General features: G+C 43.8%; 1 protein-coding gene across 4 annotated transcripts in view; it reads left to right on the plus strand.

Annotated features, from left to right (window-relative positions):
- DOCK4 (dedicator of cytokinesis 4) overlaps positions 1–8,180 on the plus strand; it is a 409,713-nt gene extending 401,533 nt beyond the window's left edge. For 3 of the 4 annotated variants that reach the window (XM_045792824.2, XM_045792825.2, XM_087860893.1), the window contains 3 exons: positions 68–181; positions 3,035–3,096; positions 6,248–8,180. In XM_045792824.2, the coding sequence (XP_045648780.1) occupies positions 68–181; positions 3,035–3,096; positions 6,248–6,673 (602 nt within the window). In that variant the 3' untranslated portion in view covers positions 6,674–8,180. The remainder of the gene's footprint in view (positions 1–67; positions 182–3,034; positions 3,097–6,247) is intronic. The other variant, XM_045792826.2, reaches the window with a different exon arrangement.
- The last annotated feature ends 12,016 nt before the right edge of the window (positions 8,181–20,196 follow it).

Raw genomic sequence — 20,196 nt, forward strand, 5'->3', positions numbered from 1 at the left:
TCCAAGATCTCAAGTGTTCGAAGGGCAAAGTGGACCGTGTGTTTTTAGCTGTGTTATTCCCTTCCAGCTGTGAATCCCACCCCTAGCAGCTGGAGCCTGGACAGTGGGAAAGAAGCCAAGAACATGTCGGATAGTGGGAAAATTCTCTCTCCCCCTGTCCCTCCAAGACCCACACAAACTGGTGGGTATTTGAAGCATTTGAACAATCACTTTTATAAAATAACTTTTATGACTACTCCAGCTTGTCGTGAATTCCTCAGAGAAAGGTAGGCGTTTGGTGTCTGAGGTAAAAACCTTAGTAGCTTAATTCATTTACAGTGTTTTCCCTCGCTCCTGAACGTCTGACTACACTAAGTCAGACAGTACTCCGTTCCTTTTAAACTCCACAGACAGATTTCGTAGCATGTTCTCCTGCTAGGCACCATCCTTAAAACTTGGGGAGGGAAGTACCCTAACCTATGCTAAGCCATTAGTATTTTCTCTGTCCTTTGCTTGAACCACCTCATTCTTATCGACCTCTGCTAACTCAGCCACTTCACTCTTATTCGGGTCTGAGCCCAGGGTTTCACGTGGCCCTGACATAGGAATTGACTATAACTTTGATAGGCTTGTGGAGAACAACTAATCTCACGTCCATTGCTATCCCTTGCGTAGAGAGGTCTGTATTCAAGAGTGAATGAAATTTCTCAGGGTGCCTGGGTGGCTCAGTCGGTTAAGAATCCAACTGTTTGATTTTGGCTCAGGTCATGATCTCAGGGTCGTGGGATCGAGGCCCACATCATACTGCATAGGGCTCTGTGCTCAGTGGGCAGTCTGCTTGAGATTGTTTCCCCATCCCAGTGTCCCTCCCCTCCCACTTGCACGCATGCTCTCTAAATAAATCTTAAAAAAAAAAAAAAGATCTCTCCAGGGGTTGATTGAGGGTACTGCATCCCCTTGGGTGGTGGTTTAAGAAGCAAATTCTTAGACCTACTGAATCAGAAGATCACCATTTCCAGGGTAAGGCCCTAGAGTTGGTATTTTACCAAAACTTTCGAGAACCACTGAAAATTCTTAAATTTTCTTTATGAGTTTATAGCAATAACAGACCCCCTTTCCACCTGAATATGCCATTTGCTTGGTGACCTTGGTGACCTTGGTATGGTACAGTCTTTAAGACCTGTTCTGCTGACCCTGCCTATCTTGGTAATGGGGAAGTCTTTTCAACATTTGCACACATCTAGAATAGTTTGGGAGCTTTACAAATATAACTGGCCTAAAGGCAAGAGAAAACACGACATCATTTTCTTCACGGATTTTTCTGGGTTGCTCATTCAGGTTTCATTTGCTGTATTTTAGCATCTCATCTTCTTTTACTGACTTTTTTTTTTTTTTTAACTGTGTGCTACCCAGTTTGTTCTATGCTTAAAGTCACCAATAGGTTTTGAAAAGCCTGTGAGATTTCTCAACAGAACAAGAAATAACTAGGCTTCCTCGATAACCTGCATCAGAGTACCACTGTGGCCCAAGACAGTTAAAATTCATCAACCAAGTAATTTGTATCTTATTTATGCTGCACATATACTTTACCTAATAAGTCTCCAGTTTAAACTGGTTGTATCACTAATGTCGGAAACTTGAAAAGCGTTTTCAGAGGAACAGTGATACTGATGGTAGTTAAGATCCTAGGCCCGGTCAGACTTGGAGTCAAGGATACTGTTGGCACTCTTTTAGGTCTCTGGGGACAAGCTGTGGCTGCAAGGGCTGCCACGGAGTCCACGGTGGTGGGGTCACGGAATGCCTGAGTCAGGAAGAAGAGGAGCCTGAGCTGCAGTGACGCTTCCCTTCCGCCACACGCAGCGGTGGCACGAGTGCGGTTCCCAGGCAGCATCCACCCCCGCCCCCGCCGGGCTAGAGCTAACAGTGGAGTTTGAACGTGGCCGATGCTGCTCTGAGCACAAGGCAGAGGCCGCACACCCACAGGGCCACAAAGGGCCACTCCCCCCGGGGCCCCAGCACCCAGAGCACGCGGGTGACCTTGCCTCTCCCAGTTTCAGCGGGCAGGGCTGCCCTCCCTTCTGCACTGATTGCTCTCCTGGTCTGTCCTCACGTCGTCATCCGTGGTCACTGTCGGGAGATCCGTAACTGTCTGTCTTTATCTCCTTCAGCCTCTCTAGTTTTCTTAAGAGTTGCAAACCTCCCTTTGGCAGCCGGGACAAGGGCAGCTGATCACAGAGCAACAAACCCTGAACTCAGTGAAACCTCTGTAGGTGGAATTGGGACATCGGGCTTACCCTCACGTGTTGACTGTGTCACGGCAGCTTTCCGTGTGCGTGCTTGTGTTTCAGGGGCTGGACCTCCGAGCACACAGAGCAGTGCTGTCGCGTGCTGCATCCCAGCTGTAGGGTTCGAAAACCCGGGGGGAGAAAGAGAGAGACAGCACTTCTGTGCCATGATGATGAAATCCATAGAGCACCACAAGCCCCCCCCCTCACCCCCCAGGGACAAAGGGAAGACCTGAGTACAAGCATAAGGGGGAGAAATGGAACACTTCTCACTTGTTTGGACGTGGCCAAGGATTTTCTGTTTCGGGAGTACTGGGATGTGAAGAGGGATTGGGCTGGTGTAAATTTATGCTCATGGACCCCTTCTCACCTGCCTAGATGGCGTGGGTCTCCCCACTGCTGCTCAGACCAGAGTCAGCAGCTATTTTCCAAAGCCGCCTTCCTGGCACCTCACACCTAAAAGCACCTTTTGAAACAGATCGGGCAATGGAAAAGCATCTGGACTTCTGGGAAATGGGACCAGTTCAAGCCCTGTCACTTCTTTATAGCGTCATGTATGCACTGGTGACTTTTCACTAATTCTCCCATGTCTTGGTGCCGCCGTCCTTGGTGACGAGTCTGTCTGGGACAGGCATCCTTTAGTTTCTCCCCTTCCCCCTTGCCTAGGAGGTCTCTAGGCACTGAACCGTCTGTATGGGTTTGCACACAGAGGGCATGTGCAGACAGCCTTCTGGTTTTTCCTAATTCAAAGCATTCCTCTCTGTTTACAGCTTCACCAGCAAGACATACAACATCGGTGTCCCCCTCACCTGCTGGGAGATCTCCGTTGAAGGTACAGACTCGTATTTAGACTCCAGCTAGAGACTGGCCCCACATTTCTTCTTTCCTTACAATTCATCTCTGGTATATCACTGAGCTGCTTTCGTAGGTACAGACCAGGCAAAGAACATCTAAAGAAGGGATGGAGAAAGATTGGTAAGAAAACACTAGGCTTTCCTTTCAGGGAGTCACCTCCATCAGTGGAGCCATCTGTGTTCAGCTTATTAGCCTCATTCCCCAAATAGTGGCAATGAAAATGTACGGACTAGAATCTTTGTAGACACTGATTTAGGAAAGAAATATGGTCCCACTGTATTTCCTAGGATGTTTTCAGTCTGGTCTTTTGGTTTCATGGACATGAAAAAAAAGAAAAATTGAAAAACTCACTTATCAAGCCTAGTAAATGGTCTCCTCTGCCTTTTTGCTTCTGGCAGCCTCAACCATTTGACAAAGTCAAACCCAACTTTTTCTCCTTTAATGTTTTATACCAACATTTTCATTTATGTTAGAGATATATACTTGATCATGAAAAACAAGACAGTAAAGTGAATAAAAAAATTTCTAGGAAACAAATTGAAAAGCCTTTAAAGGTGAGACGTTTAAATTGATAGGTAAACGTAGGCAATTTAACATCTCTAAACATACAAAATCCCTCATGAAGGTAAAGAATAATATTTAGTCTCTATCCAAATTGAATCAGACTGGCTGCAAGGATTGTAAATACTTATAGACATTGGTGTTCGGAGCTGCTGCACCAGAGGCAAATATGGGGTTGAAGTGAGTGTTAAAAGAATGATTTTTGTATCTGAGTGACTGAGGACTTACATGCTCTGTGTCCTTTTTGTTGAGGAGGTATTTCTAGCTAATGTGAAAGAAAAAGACAAATTAGCTTCTAAAAACACATAGGGGAAGGTCGTGATCCAGTGCATCTGTGTTGCTAAGGATAGTTGCTGATAGAAACTGAGAATCTGGAAAACAAAAGCCCAAAAATGGAGAAAATTGCAAAGAAGTGTGATTTCATTTGCATTGCCAACATTTCTGATGTAGAAATTTGCTGGAGAGTGCAAATTATTTGCTAGTTTTTTTGGTCATTCTGCAATGCAGCTGTTAATCATAACGTACACGTGACTGCATTTGCTCTGGAAGCCACAGGCTGTCACGTTGAAGTGATGGGAAAGGAAGCAACACGATGTTTCCACGTCTTGCATTTAGCCTTACTCGCAAGGAGCTCCCACATACTGCTGTGCAGTTAACATCTGCATTTCCCAACTTGATTTTGCAGAGTAGTAATAAGATGGCAAGTCTTAGAGATTGATTCTGTAAAAAGAACTGAAGGGATGAAAATATTCAAGTAGCTATCAAACAGCCCCATTTAGCAAGTGGGTGTAGACTTTCTCTCTGCAGAGCTGGTCAGGGTAGCTCTGTAGCCGTATCTACACAAATGAGGTTTGGAGAGAAAATGAATGGAATGTTTCTGTTATGACTCCTGTGTTACATTAGAGGGCACACTGCTACCAAGTTACCAGCTTTGCTATGCCTAGAATGCACTTTGTTGCCTTAACTTAGTCTTTTCAGCAGTTAAATGATGGAGTTAATCTTGTGGGGAAGACTGAGCTTACCTGCCTTATTTTAAGCTTGCGGTCTAATTGTTGACAGTGAACAGCAGTGAATCGGGATCTCTTAATTGGCAACGCTGAATTTTAGGCTCCTGCTAAATGAATTTGTGTCCAGCACTATTTTGTTTAAAAAAAGAGACCAAGGTAGAGTCACTCTACGATAACCTTTCACAAAATGTTTTCCATAGAAGGTAGTTTTATAGGCCATGACCTGATAAAAGAAAAAACAGTCTGTGGTCAGATAAGTTTAGAAAACCCTGGGCTGCAGCGTCTTTTCATTTTCTTGATTGTACGACTTTAACATGCTACTATGCTTTGAATGCTCTCCCAGAACCCTCCTCTCACAGAGCATCACTTTTCCACAGGACACCAGTTAGGGAAGTAGCAAATTCAGATGCCCGCAGGGTAAAGAGCTAACATGAGTGAAGGAAGCTGATAGAACACAATGTGAAGACTATAGTAAACTGAAGAATTCATGCCCATCTCTAGGGGAAAGCCCCTGCTCACGTTCAAAAGATCTCCATGAGGAGAATGCAAGCCATTGTTGCTAGAACTTCTAGTTTCTTATCAAATGCCAAAACTCTGGGGTTTTATGAGAAAACTTATTTTAGAAAATTAGTAACCACATCAGGTTTTGTAAAAACATGCCGGATGAAAAGGCCCCGCTTCAGTCTAGAGCCCAAGAGCTGCCTTTGTAGCGATTTTGCAGCTCACGGATGTGCAATGGGAGAGAACCCAGGTGCAGGCCTCAGGTGCCTCACTCCTCCTCCTGAGGTCTTTGGTGGGGGGCCCACCCCTCTGTCAGATGGCCCTGGCGCCTATCCTCCATTCTGAGCCCCGCCCCGCTGACCTAGAAGAGGAAAATGGCACTCCCAAAGCTTTCTGTTGTTTCTGCCGCTGCCCGCCTTTCAAATGATGGGACTAATTATATACCTCTGAATGTTCTTCCTGATTACTTTTAGCCTCTTTCTGTCCTGGAAATAAAAAGTCAAATGGGCAGTGAGGTGAACCGAGTGAGTGGCAGGTGCACGCCGGAGGTCCGGCTTGCTGTTTGCGGAGAATGACACCGCCTGCCATCTGAGGCTGGGTGTCTGCATTAGTCCAGCAGCAGGGCTGCCATAAGCCAGCACCACAGTCTGGGCAGCTTCAACAACGGAAATGGATTTTCTCACAGTTCTGGAGGCTGCAGGATCCAAAAACAAGGTGTCTGCAGACCCGGTTTCTCCCGCGGCCCCTCTCCTTGGCTTGCAGATGGCCTCCTTCTCCCTCTGCCTTAACACGGCCTTTGCCCTGTGTGCACGCGCCTCTGTGCCACATTTCTTCCTGTAAGAACAAAGGTCAGATCGCATGAGGGCCCACCCAGAAGGCCTCCTTTTAAGGTACCCCCCTCTTTCAAGGCCCTGTGTCCACAACGGTCCCATTCCGAGCACGGGGAATGAGGGCTTGAGTTCGTGGGTCTGGGAGGGTCAGAGCAGCCCGGGACTATGTTGATGACTCTGCCGTGTCTCCCCCTCCGGCCTTTCTCTCCTCCCCCTTCCCTGCGAGCAGGGCTCGGTGCAGTCTTTCACCCCGTCTCCGGTGGAGTACCACTCGCCAGGCCTGATCTCCAACTCCCCCGTCCTGTCGGGCAGCTACAGCAGTGGGATTTCTTCTCTCAGCCGGTGTAGCACCTCGGAAACCTCAGGCTTCGAGAATCAGGTGAACGAACAGTCGGCGCCGGGGCCGAGCTACAGCGGGCCGGAGGAGCCGGGGCGCAAGGAGAGCAAGACGCCGCCGCCCTACAGCGTGTACGAGCGGACTCTGCGGCGGCCCGTGCCGCTACCTCACAGCCTCTCCATCCCGGTCACGGCCGAGCCGCCCGCGCTGCCCCCCAAGCCGCTGGCGGCGCGGCCCGGCCACCTGGAGAACGGGACCCGGAGGACTGAGCCCGGCCCGCGGCCGCGGCCCCTGCCCCGCAAGGTCTCGCAGTTATGAGTCCGAGCCCTGGCCTTTTACAAGAGAATAGGCAGTATGACGAGGAGACATTTAGCGTAGGCACTTTAATAACTTACTCAGATTTGTCTTTCAATGAATGGAATTAAAACTTGCTTATTAATATGTTGCACAGTATTAAAAGTTATTGATCTCAAGCGCCAGATGTTACATGAAGTATGGCTGACTTTCCTTACAACGTCTCTCGTTTGAAAGTGGTAAATAGTGTTGGAGACTTCTTTTGTATCTTTTTACGTTCATCTTTTTTATATAGTTTCATCTTAAAACCAATAGGGTATTGTCCAACAATACGGCGCGTGATGTTGTATACTTTTTACTGAATACTTGATACTCCGAGAAAGCTTACCAAGTCAATGCACATCCTAACGCAATGGTCCTTACTTTAGAAGACTTCTGTAAATAAGGGGAGATTACTGGCTCTGTCCGTGAACAGACTGATCAGTGCCCATCAACAGAATTACGAGGTAAAGCAGGCTACTTAGACAATATACTTAAGGGGTTGCAAGGAGTAGGACTGCAGGTTATTTTGTTCTTGACACAAAATAATTCTTTAAGGTTGCTTTTGACATTTGACCACTGTCTACTTTAAAACTCTGTGAATCCGTTGGCAAATCCTTTAGTACCCTGACATCATGGTATCTACTGTATTTCTTTTCAAGGTGCAATTTACTTTCAGAGTTCCAAGCGGCTAGATTAAGCAAAAGACCCCGGGAGAAATGTTTACTTGAATCTTGTGCTTCTGTACTTGGTAGTTTCCTCTGCAGCATTTGTCATTGAAGAAGAGCAGATGTTCACGTGTTAAATAGGCACAAATTAATGTGTCCCACTAACAAGAATTCAGGAATCAATACAGGACAGTATTAAATCAGTAGCGTAAATGAAGAAAAAAAACCTTAGAGAAAATACATTAGCATGATTAAATGGCAAAAGGACTTTGAAGAGGTAAGGGCATTAACTTTCAATTCTGCACCAAATAGAAAATTCTTCACAACTCTCCAAGCTCCTACCGGAGCTTGTCTTCTGAGCTGATCCTGTTTTCTGAAGGCTGAGATGACCGTAGACCCCTCTGGCTTGAGTACTGCCACCCAGCATCTCAGACCTAGGTAAGGATGCTGACGCCACAGTTGCAGGAGTGTGAAAAAAGCACCTTGTATGTGGTAATGTATTTTGTATCTTTGTTTTTTTCTTTTACTGACTGTTTATAACACTCGATTGACAATAAATATGAACTGTATTTTAAATCATACCGTTAAATATTTTCCCTCTTTTGTTGGGAAGCTCATTTTAGTTTAACCGTGTTTGTTTTTGTTGATAGCTTACCTGGAAGGCAGTGACCACTTTTTTATATTCTCTTAATGAAACCATTCAGCAGGTATATGCTGTTGAGGCTGGTTATAGAGGTTTTCTATAATAAATGTTCAAGTATTTTTGTACATAACTGGTTAATTTTAATAAGAGATACCATTATGTGTAAAAAAAAAAGTAAAAATGAAAGCAAACAGTTGTGGATGCAGTATGATTGTTATAATTATGCCAAATACTTTATGTATGGAGAAAGAATATTTGTACATATGTGCTTTTAACAATAATTCTGCCATATTGACTTTACAATTTTGAATGTCAGAAAAATTAATATATGTTAAAATATTTATGTTTAGTGGAAGTATTCACTATTGAGAAAAGGAACATGAATTTTAGCTTTGTATCTTGCAAGTTTGGCAGTCGGAAATTTCTGGAACTAGCTTTTGCTTTTGATGATAACACTTTGTGTTTGTAATCACATTCTTAGAAATATATACACACACATACACATAGGAAGCTCCATATTCCTGTTGCTTTAAAGAAGTAAAGCCTTCCATTTAAATAAGTTGACATGCATAAGGTAACAAAGCTTCTTTGATTTCCTTTTCCTTTGTAATTTAATAGACTGTTGGCTAGTGCTTGGGCACTGTATAAATCAGTGTTATTTGCTCTTGAAGCCATTTTTTTAAAAAAGTTTTTTTGGCTATGAACAGTTCAATTTATCATGTGCGTGTATTTCTGAAGCAGCTATATAGCAGAACATTTTAAAAAATTCTGTTAGCTCAGATGTTCATGTTGGTTGCTGCTGAATGGTAAATATTTAATAAAATTACCTGATTAATCTTAATATAACTGTCTTTATTCCTGTAATCAGTGTATCTTTACCTGAAACAGACTCCTTTGTTGATAGATCCTGTCTTGGTGTTGTCTTGCCTTGGTTGATGGCACTTCTCCCAACAAAGCTTATTTATGCCTTAGAGAAAAAAAGTTGAAAAAGTAATGGTATTGGTTACTACCAGTAGAGAAGTAAGATTTACCTGGGTGGTAGACTGTTAATTAACCTAACCAGAGCTGTTTTAAAAAGTCAAGCCATCGAGGTGCCTGGGTGGCTCAGTCAGTTGGGTTGATTGTCCAACTCTTGGTTTTTGGCTCAGGTCATGGTCTTGGGGTCCTGAATCCATCCCGCATCCCTGCCCCCCTCCATCCCGTGGGACTCCATGCTGGGCATGGAGCCTGCTTGGGATCTTTCTCCCCCTTCCCCTCTGTCCCTCCCCCTTGCCCCCCCCCCCCCACGCTGGTGTGCCTGTGCACGTGCTCTCTCAAAAAAATTTTTTTTAATTAAAACCATCCAGGTTTCTTTACATTGAAAAACTTGACACAAGACAGATAACTGCCAGGGGTACAAAGGAATAACTGCCTTTGTCAGCTCTGACAAACTATCCGGAGGCCGGCTTTTCTCCCTGATTTTCATAAAAAGATGGGAATACATACTTGACAAACACTGGAAAACCCATTGACTACAAGATTTCTATTACTAGAAGCTGGCATTTAATTTTGTGAGAGGTGTCTATGCGGTGTTAGGGTTACAACATTTATGTAACTCAATGCTAATAAGCAAGCCATTGTCTAAAGCCTCCCTCCCATTAAATACCAAAACCCGTTTAAAGGCCATAGTCAATGTCCTCCTGATTGTTTCTCAACATTAACTAAGTGATTTTAGAGCATTTTTGGATCATTTCCATTATAACGGAGCCCGTATTTCGATTCTACAAGCATAATTACAATATGAATAGCTCTGCTTCCTACCTAAGTCGTCTTCTCTCTGGATTGTTATTGATTGTTCTACAAAGCACAACGAAGAGAATAACAAGTTGCACAGCTTTACCTCTATTTGATCTTTACATATTAAAACGTGGCTGTACCAAAATGAATTCTTGGCTATTCATTGAAATAAGCCTTGCCCTCATCACGTAAGAATACCATAAAAAAGACTTGAAAAACTGGCCAAATTCCAATACCCTAACAGAACTATTTTTACACTTTTTTTTTTTTACATATATTTATCACCTAGTTTTTCTGCACTGTTGAGTGTGGTTCCCCAAGTATCACCAACAGAAGCTGTTGCTACTACAGGGCCGACTCGTTGCCACTAGTGAGAGTACCACACCTCAACAGAGCTTTAGTCCTGTCTCAGGGAGGGAAGGGCAAGACCAGATTTTAGGGATATTTTGGAGTTTTGTTTAAGGTGGAACTTTCAATGAGCAGGCATTGTTTAAGACTGGGTAAACATCATACTTGTTTAGAATTGATGGAAATAGCAAGGCGAGAATTTAGGGTTAAGGGGTTCCAAAAGTCTTAGGGTATTAACTGTCAGTTGATGCTTTCTACTGATGATTTGATACGCTCTGTTGAGAAGTTCCTGTTATGAACAGTAAAGTTATTTGCCTCTCCAAGAGATTCCTCGTAAACTTATGCTAATGAACATTGGACTATGGAGACAACAGTAGTATGGGGTAGTTTCAGTTCTCAGCGTGTATGTTTTATACAGTTGTAATCACGGTACACCTGGACAAGTTATCCTTATTTTGTCCTTATTTGTAGTATGTATTTGCACGTAACATACGTAGAGGCAGAGTATATATTCCATAATTCATTGAGCCATTCCCCTGATAAATGACATTATATTGTTTCCAAGTTCTTGCTCCTACAAATAACACCATTTTGACTCTTCTTATATACAGCTTTTTCCATGTTTGGATTATTTCCTTACAACGTATTCCTACACTGAAATTGCAAAGGCAGAGAAATGATGATTTTTATCGTTCTTTTGCATATTGGCAAATTTATTCCCAAAAGTGTTGTACCAATTTTAATGCCACCAGCAATATCTTTCCAAGACTGGCTATTGATGCAGTATTTTGTGCTATGTGGGAAGAAAATATTGCTGCCTTACCCAAAATTTGAAAAAATGTTAATAAGTCTTTTACAGAATCTTGTGCTAAGGAAATTGATATCCTTACAAAGGAAATGAAAAAGAGAGGAGAAGACAGAAAAGTAACAAGCTAATGCTGATACTTAACACGGCACCTACTGAAAATACTTTATCCCAGAGAAGAGATTGCTAGGAAAATCCTCTGTATCGAATACTAGAAAATCCTTAGCATTCTGAACACAAGTACAGCCTCACTTATCCAGTTTACCTCTGTCATTCGCAATCAGTGAAGGAATCAAAAACCTAGAAGTGAGAATAGTGACCTGAACGGCTGTAGTAAATGCCACAGTCCGCTGAGTGAACTGTCCCCAAGAAGATGAGGCTGATAAAAAGTCTGGAGTGTTTGAACTTACTGAAGAGTAAGTCCTTACTTTGTAAGCATGTTGAGGGATGGAGGAGATGGCTTTCTGGAAAGCTGTGCAACTGGAAACAAAAAAGTGAAGTTAACTCCAGAGAACAAAAAGATTTTATGAAAGTGAATCTAATTATAGTATACCGTGTGCGTCCGCTACATATAATATTCACATAGCCATGGAAAAGTTCAACCGATGTGCTGATCTAATTCCAAATTATAATATAATTAGACTGGGGTTAGGGGAGGAAGAAATTTTCCTTAGTCCTAGTTTCTGTTCTTCTAGGCTAAGAATTAAGTCTGTGTGAGACATAAAAAAATCATTTTCTCTATGTTCCAAAAGTTTACTCCCAAAAATAGTGTAAGAGAGCAAAGCCCATCGTTGCACAGGTGGTAAGAATATATGGTCTCCCCAGGCTCCCACAAATGGGAGACACCTCCAGGCACAGACCTGCCGATCTGTGACACCAGGGAGGCCCTGCTGGAATGGGACTTGCCAGCACCAACAAGAAACAAAGGCTGAGCTCACAAAGGTCTCCCACGGGCTGGCATCTCTTATAACAGATTCCCAAGAGTGGGCAGGGCTGGACAAAGAGACTGCTGCTTGTTACTACGTGGCTCAGATCCCTATTTCAGTTGACTGTGGCCACCCCGGTGCATCCTGGTAAGGGCACCCTCCCCGATGGTGAAGACCACAGGAAATATTCTCACTGGTCACAAAGTCAAGCTCTTTGACACAGAACAAGATGAAAGGGAAAACCTCATCTGATTTTTCTTATGTGCACATTAACAACTTTAGCTCAGCCTTGGGTCTCTCGGAGCCATGCTAATACCTAGGAGGGATGTGCCACAGGCTTAGAGATTGTGTGTTTTATAATGTATTTCATTGCACAGGACTTTTTTTGAGGTTTCCTGGTGACATGCTGTCAATCTAACCCATTCTGTGACCAACCTACCCTAACACGGGAGCCTTTGGGTGGTGTGATGAATGCTAACAGCTTTTAAATGCTCGATTCACGCCCACCAACTCTAGCTTTAGTTTCCAATGTGTCCCATAGCAATAGCCTTTACCTCATATGCTCATTAACCCACAACAAAATTTGTCTAAATAGACACTGGTCTGATGAGAATCATTGAATTCACCTGTCTGTGAAGCCAGTCTGAACGGTCGGCTTATAGGGTCCATGCCTGCATTCTGCCCTATGGTGGCTTTTGTTTTTGCTTTAATGACGAATGGCATAAAAGATGGGCAAAGAAAAACAAAGACCATCTCTGGGAGGAAATGGATCAGTAACCCAAGAGTACTCAACCAAATTTTTAACAAGGGTCCTTAAGCCCAAGGAACTAGTTCTGGTACTTTAAGCCTAGAGAGAACAAAAACCTCACCCCTCCTACTCCATCTGACCCCACAGAGATTTCAGGAGGCTGACATAAGACGTCTTACCTTCTGCTTTTATGTCATAGGTCCCAAGATCACCAAGCCGCAGAATCTCAGAGCCAATGTCCAGTGGAAGTTTATCCTGCTGACTATGTCAGGTGAAGGGGAGGAAGAAATTTTCCTTGGTCCAGTTCTTCTAACTGGGCTACCAATTAAATTTACATGAGACAGATTAGTAGGAGAAAATAAACCAAAGTTTTATTACATGAACATGGATGTCCACAATTATGCAATTGAGACCTAAAGAATGACCAATGCAGGCAGTGTTTATACGTTTTAAACATAGAGACGATAAATCTGTGAGGAATTGACAGGACAAAGAAAACTTAACTTTGGGAGCTTCGGTTGGTAAAGAATTCTAAACGGAATTTGGACTGGGGTGGTAAATTAGTAAAAAGGAACTAGGGTTGTTTATATAGCCTTCTTGGCTCTAAATTCCCTATCTTTGGTGATAAGGATGTCTCTTTACCTCCTGGTACAGGAAGGGTACCTTTCACATGGGAGATTTATCTGTGGCTTTCAGGGGAACAGAGGAGGGTCTGAATGTCCTTCTTACACAGACTGTCTCTTTAATAAGTTTTATTTGAAGTAATCAATATGTCAAAGTAGCACATTTGGGGCAGCCTGCCCTTTAATAGAAGATGCTTAAAATTTAAAGACAGAAGACAGCAATTTAAGGTACTTTTTTATTTAGAGATGTCAGGACAAACATTAAGAAATAACTTTTTTTTTAAAGATTCTATTTATTTATTTGAGAGAGAGAGAGAGAGAGAGAGATCACAGAGGCAGAGAGAGAGGGAGAAGCAGGCTTGACACCTAGCAGAGAGCCCGCTGCAGGACTCAATCCCAGGACCCTTGAGTTCATGACCTGACCCGAAGGCAGATGCTTAAACGACTGAGCCACCCAGGCGCCCCAAGGAATAACTTTTAAAATTGAAATAATTGTCTCTGGGGAGTGAAAATGGCTGGGAACGGAAATATTGTAGGGGAATCCTTTCTCCTTTGTAGAGACCATATGCATATATGATGGTGATACATTTTTAAGAGACTGAAAAAAACATATTCTAAAATATTCAGATACCACCACACTGGTTTCATGTTGCCTGGCTGATTTTTCCCCTCCTTTCTATGACATTGCTGATTAGGATCTAGAACTCTTTGAGAAGCCCATATGGAGTTTGCAACCAGGTGTCCACTTAAAGGAAGGTGGCAGGTAGCAAAGGGGAGGAGTTTCTGGACCCATATGAAACTCGTCTTGGAGCAGAAGTGATTGGCAGGAACACAAACACATTTTGGTCACGTTCCTTAAGTCATTTGCAATTGATTTAGAGCCAGGCTCCTCTCTGTTCCTTAGCGGCAGCGCTAAGCAGCCAGCAGCAACAATTTCACACAGGATTCTGAAACGGCTCCACAAGTTTCACCAGTGTACAGGTTTCTATTGTGTCTGTTACATGGGTTTTCTCATTCTGATAAACGCACACATAGGTCTGGGTGTAACTTACTTGCAAATAACAATCAACAGTCCCAGATTATTTCAGTCCAAGAGGGGAAAAAACAGTAAATACACAGTGAGTGTTAAGTGGGTTTCAGGTCTAGAGCGAAGATATTTGGTGGAGGTCTCCTGTTACACCCATGGTCTCTCCCCTCATGATAGTTCAAACTCTTGCCTGACCACCCACACGCATCCCGGATCCTTATTCCCAGCCCAGGGGAAGAGATGCTCTCCTCGTCAGGATCAAGCTCCCCACCAGAGCTGATACCATTACCTCCCTCCTCCAGACCCTTCCTTACCCATGAGGAAGCAAGAGGGAATCTAGCGGTGACCTTTGACCGCATTTATCACAGTGGTCGGATCCCTGGGCCCCGAAACCAAGAAGAAATACAATTGAACATGAGCCCCAGGCAGCAGGAGAACTTTGCTTCTCTGTCTTTCTCACCTTTTTATTCCTTCTGTTAAGGCAACTTTCTAAGCCCAAGAATATACAAAAAGTTGGCCAACTTCACAGTATCAAATTTCATAACTTATATAAGTCAAAGAAAAATATAGCCAAGACAAAAGAACAGACAAAAAAATTTGCTCTAAGTCTGACAATGTTAATATCTTTATAAAGAAGTCATATGTATTGATTTTTAAAAATCATAACGAAGACACTGTTAAGATGCACAAGTATCAGAAAGGAAGGGAGAAAATATGTTAACAGGCAAATAAATATAAAAGGTTAGTAAACAAATATGGGAAATTAACAAAACTACTAATTGAAAAATAAAACAAAGTAACGTTCGTTGCTTATGGAATCAGCTACATGTATAAAATGATAGCACTCAATTCTGGGAAGAATATGGTAAAAGTTGTATCCATTGATAGATCCGGTGGCACTAAATTAGGATAACCTTTCCAAATACAATTTGTTAATGTGGATCAAGAGTCTAAAAAATGATCATGTCCTTTGAGCCATAACTTCATTACTGGAAATCTATGCTGAAAAAGTATTTCGAAATGGGACATACATACATGGAGAAACAGCAGGCAAAAATACCAAGTCATAGAAATATTAGTATAGAGATAATTACATAAAATAGAACACATCCAATCAATGGAATGGTACACACTACTTTTTAAAAATATTTTTGAAAACTGATAACAAAGAGAAAACCCTAATAATGTATGAAATGAAAAAAGGTTTAAAATATATGCACACTACGATTATAGGAATTTATTTTTTAAACTGAAATATAGTTATTGATGAGGAAACAGAAGGCAAGCTGAGGACAAAGCAGAAACTGACACCCCGCAACCCCCCCCCCCCCATGGGATGTACGTGTCATTCCTCAGGCACTCCTGGCTGCCCTAAAGCAAAAAGAAATAGTTAACCCATAAAGACCACAATCCTGCAAGACTTGAGTCTCCCTCAGTTTACAAATGTCTTAGCAGTCTGCAAGAACAAAGCATTTCTATCAATAACCTAGCTTCTGGAAGGAAATGTATACAATTAAATGTCCTTATAATCTGCAGCCTCCAGGAAGTTCCCAACTATCTTCATGTGAATGCCTTACTAGAGGGGAAAACCACCTTAACCTGACAATGGCAAGGCCTCTGGAATCCTGTGAGTCTTCTTTAACATCTGAAAATCCTTTTGAAACCTCCCTTTTTCCTTACCTTCCCCCAACCCCGTAGTATATAATCAGCCACCCCTCACAACCCAGGGCAGCAGCTCTTTCTGCCCATGGGTCCCGTCCCCATGCTTTAATAAACCACCAATTTTGCACCAAAGACGTCTCAAGAATTCTTCTTGGTCGTTGGCTCCGGACTCCACCCCACCGAATCTCACCTATATTCTACAACCTCATCGGTTATAAATAAATTGAAATATAGTTGACAAAGTTACGTTAGTTTCAGGTGTATAACATGGTGATCCACTATCTCTGTGTGTTATGTTCACCACAAGTATAGCTACCATCTGTTACCATACAGCCTATTACAATACTGTGGACTGTATTCCCTATGCTGTTCCTTTTATTCCCATAACTTATTCATTCCACAACCGGATGCCTGTATCTCTCTCCACTCCCTTTTGCCCATCCACCCCACGCCCCTCTCCTCTGGCCATCATCAGTTTGTTCTATGTATTTATGGGTCTGTTTCTTTTTTTGCTTTGTTTTCTGGATTCCACATATAAGTGAAATCAGATGGTATTTGTCTCTGACTTATTTCACTTAGCAATATACCCTCTGGGTCCATCCATATTGTCACAAATGTAAGAGCTCATTGTTCTTTAAGGCTGAGTAATACTATGTCGTGTACAGATGGCACATCTCCTTTAACCGTTCATCTTTGGATGGACACCTTGGTTACTTCCATATCTTGGCTATTATAAATAATGCTGCAGTGAACATAGGGGTGCATATATCTTTTCAAATTATTGTTTTTGTTTTCTTTGGGTAAATACCCAGTAGTGGAGTTACCAGATTGTACGGCATTCCTATTTTTAAGTTTTTTCAGGAACCTCCGTACTGTTTTCCACAGTGGCTGCACCAATTTACATCCCACCAACAGAACATTTTTTTTCAGGGCATACTTTTAAGCAATATACCAAACCGATAAAAGTTGTTTAAAAGAGTGAAGTTATGGGGACAATTTGCCTTTATTTTTTATTTTTAGTTTTTAAAATAATTTACCAAAAAAAGAGAGAGAGAAGGCAGCCAAGGAACAGCCAACTCGGAGTATTTTCTAAAAGTGGGACAATCCTGGGCAAGAAGGCAGGAGCAGCCTCAGGCATGGATCTGGTCAACTTTGCTGGTCTTCTCAGAACTGAATGGGATGGACTGATCCTCCACCCCAAGGAGTAGAGGCTTCCTCCCCTTCCCAGCCCGGGTCCCTGGGAAGGCACTGTAATTAGACCCGGCGGCATGTAACATACTAGGGCGGGGAGAAGTAGAGCTAAGAGGTAAGAAAAAGGGGTTGGCTCACAACGGAATCACACCGCTGCATGGGGTCAAAGAGAAAGGATAGCAGGAGGAAGAATCCGAGAAAGAAAAGGATGAGTGTAAGCAGAGAAGGCCAAGTGCTTGGGGTGAGGAGCAGGAGACCCAGAACAACAGGCTAGAAAGAAAAAGGCTTCCAGGCCTGTGCTTGGGAAAGTGGAAAATGTGCAGGCATAGACTGAGGGGGTTTCCTGAATGCCAACGTTGCTCCGTTAGAAAGTTCTTTCACACATTTTTCATGAGAAGAGAAACAATAAGAGGATTTAGTTATCTATATTGGCTTAGATTTCCAGCTGTCCGAACTTGGGGAGAACTTTATTCTCTCTTCTTTGAGGGTGTCGCCATGTTCTGAATCTTTGTACAGTCAGTGATAGTGGATGCCAGAGTCATCCCAAATATCTTTTTTTTAAAATATTTATTTATTTATTAGAGAGAGAGAGCATGAGCGGGGAGAACGGCAAAGGGAGAAGCAGACTCCCCACTGAGCAGGGAGCCCGAGATCATGACCTGAGCCAAAGGCAGACGCTTAACCAACGAGCCACCCAGGCGCCCCCATCCCGAGTATCTTTACTTGCACAAGTAAAAGATAACAACCTTACAACTCTCTCCCACCCTCCCCTTCCCCCCACCCCCTTGTCCTGTTTCATGGAACCCCCAAGTCTGGGAAGCAGAGGAAAAGAAGTAGAGGCAGCAGCCCCACCCCTGGCTGGTGCACGGTGTGCGGGAGGGACTAGGGCCCAGGGCCATCCAGCTCTCCTGAGGAAATGGGATGGGACAATTACAGAAACTAGTTGGGATACTCTTCTAGGCAAGAGTCACACCATTTTACAGGAATGAGTGGAGCCGTCACCACCTTGGCCTCCGGTATTCAGTAGGATGCAGTTACTACGTAATCATTTTTGTAATTTAGTACATTTCAGCCTGTTTTACTCCTGCTTCTCTACCTCCACCATGCTTAGCTGTGATTTCACAAACTCTTTAGGCTAAAGGCCTGGGGTTCCCTTTGAACCTTGAGCCTTGAGTGTTTGATCGCTGTAGAATTCAAGTCGAAAGTACCGGAGCAAGCTGAGGAGTGGGTGAAGGGTGGGGGCTGGGTGGCAACAGCAAAAGTACATTTACGTGAGGCGCTAAAATGGTCTTTAGCATCCTACTTGACCGTTAGCAAAGCCCACCGGCTGCCTCAGCCAAGCCTCTCCACTGCCTGTCACCCGTGAGGGACAGGTGACATGGAGCAGAGACTGTCACCTTCAACTGTATCTAAGCAGTGTGGGGAAGTGGCTAATTCTCTTATCTGGCCCTTTATCAGGGGCTGATAACATTAGCAGAACAAGTCCCTGTCCCTCCCCCAGCAGTTTATCAAGACTAGATTTATTGGGAAAATCATTTATTTAGGGCCTACTTAGAACACAAATTTATAGGTAAAGAAATATAATTGTCCCTATGTTCCAGGAATTTGTTAATTGAGAATAATGAAGATATGTATATTAGCTGTGGAATAACATCACAAGAAATGCCATTATGGACATGAATAAGTGATTCATCACGAAGTTAGTGGCACAGCCCATAAATGCTGACTTCATACGCTGTATATCCCGTTCAACACATAGGTTCCAACACTGTGCTTGTCATGCTGTTAGGCTGGTTTTCTTGAAAACATTGGAACTCAAGTTTGCCTGGTTGATGATCCTCAAGCCCTGTTTTGGGTTTCCTTATTTTTGAAAAGGGCACTCAGCTAAATGGCATGAATCTATGACATGCTTGACTATGATATGAGGGGGTAATACTCCAAGTGTAGTCTGGGGACATAGAAACTAACAAGACAATGTTTCCAACTGGAAAGAGGTTCCACACTAATGGGAAGGAAGAGAAATAGACAAGTATTTAAACGTGGTGATTCTGCTATTGGGCAAAGTACCTCTAAACACTCCTCTTGACCCAGAAATTGTACTTTTTTTTTTTTTTAAGATTTTATTTATTTATTTGACAGAGATAGAGACAGCCAGCGAGAGAGGGAACACAAGCAGGGGGAGTGGGAGAGGAAGAAGCAGACTTATAGCAGAGGAGCCTGATGTGGGGCTCGATCCCAGAACACCAGGATCACACCCTGAGCAGAAGGCAGACGCTTAACCGCTGTGCCACCCAGGCGCCCCCAGAAATTGTACTTCTAAAACCTTATTCCGGGGGAGGAGTTAAGATGGAGGAGGAGTAGGGGACCCCTTTTTCAGCCGGTCCCCTGAGTTAAGCTGGATAGGTATCAGACCAGCCTGAACATCCACGGAATCAGCCTGAGACGCAGGAAGATACACCTGGATCTCTACAAATGAACATCTCCAGCGCTGAGTATTGAGGTACAAAGCGGGGAGCCGTGAAACCGAGCACAGATATCGGAAGATAAATAAAAGGGGGAGGGAGCCGCCGCGCTCGGGCGCCGGGAAGTGGTAGTCACCTGCACGGGGGAGCGGGCGGACATGCAGACCAGCACCCGTGAGAGAGCAGACTGTGACCGTGAGCGGGGAGCGTGCGCCACCAGACTGAGGGCCGGAGCTTCGGAGCACGTGGGGGCGGCTGGCAGCTGGCGGTGTTAGAAACACAAAGGACAGAGACCCACCGGCCCTGGAACTGAGGGCTGGGACACTGGGTATGGGGCGCACATCCCGGGACTCTGCAGGGTTGAGCAGCACCACCAGTAACAGAGTTAAAGTGGCCAGAACATCAGTGGAGAACAGTCCCCAATCCCTCTGTTCTGAGACAGAGGCTGAGATTCAGCCGCTGCTGCTCTGACTCTCAGAAGAGGCACAGCAAACTGCCAGGGAAAGCCGCCAGAGAACAAAAGCCTGGAAACACCGGCTCACAGCGTGCCCATCCCCATCCCCCCTTGCAGGAGACACGGAGACTCTACCCAAACAGGGTTGCCTGAGTATCGGCCCAGCAGGCCCCTC

Source organism: Ursus americanus, chromosome 3 (assembly GCF_024610735.1).
Source record: "Ursus americanus isolate L20-20 chromosome 3, mUrsAme1.1.p, whole genome shotgun sequence".
NCBI lineage: Eukaryota > Metazoa > Chordata > Mammalia > Carnivora > Ursidae > Ursus > Ursus americanus.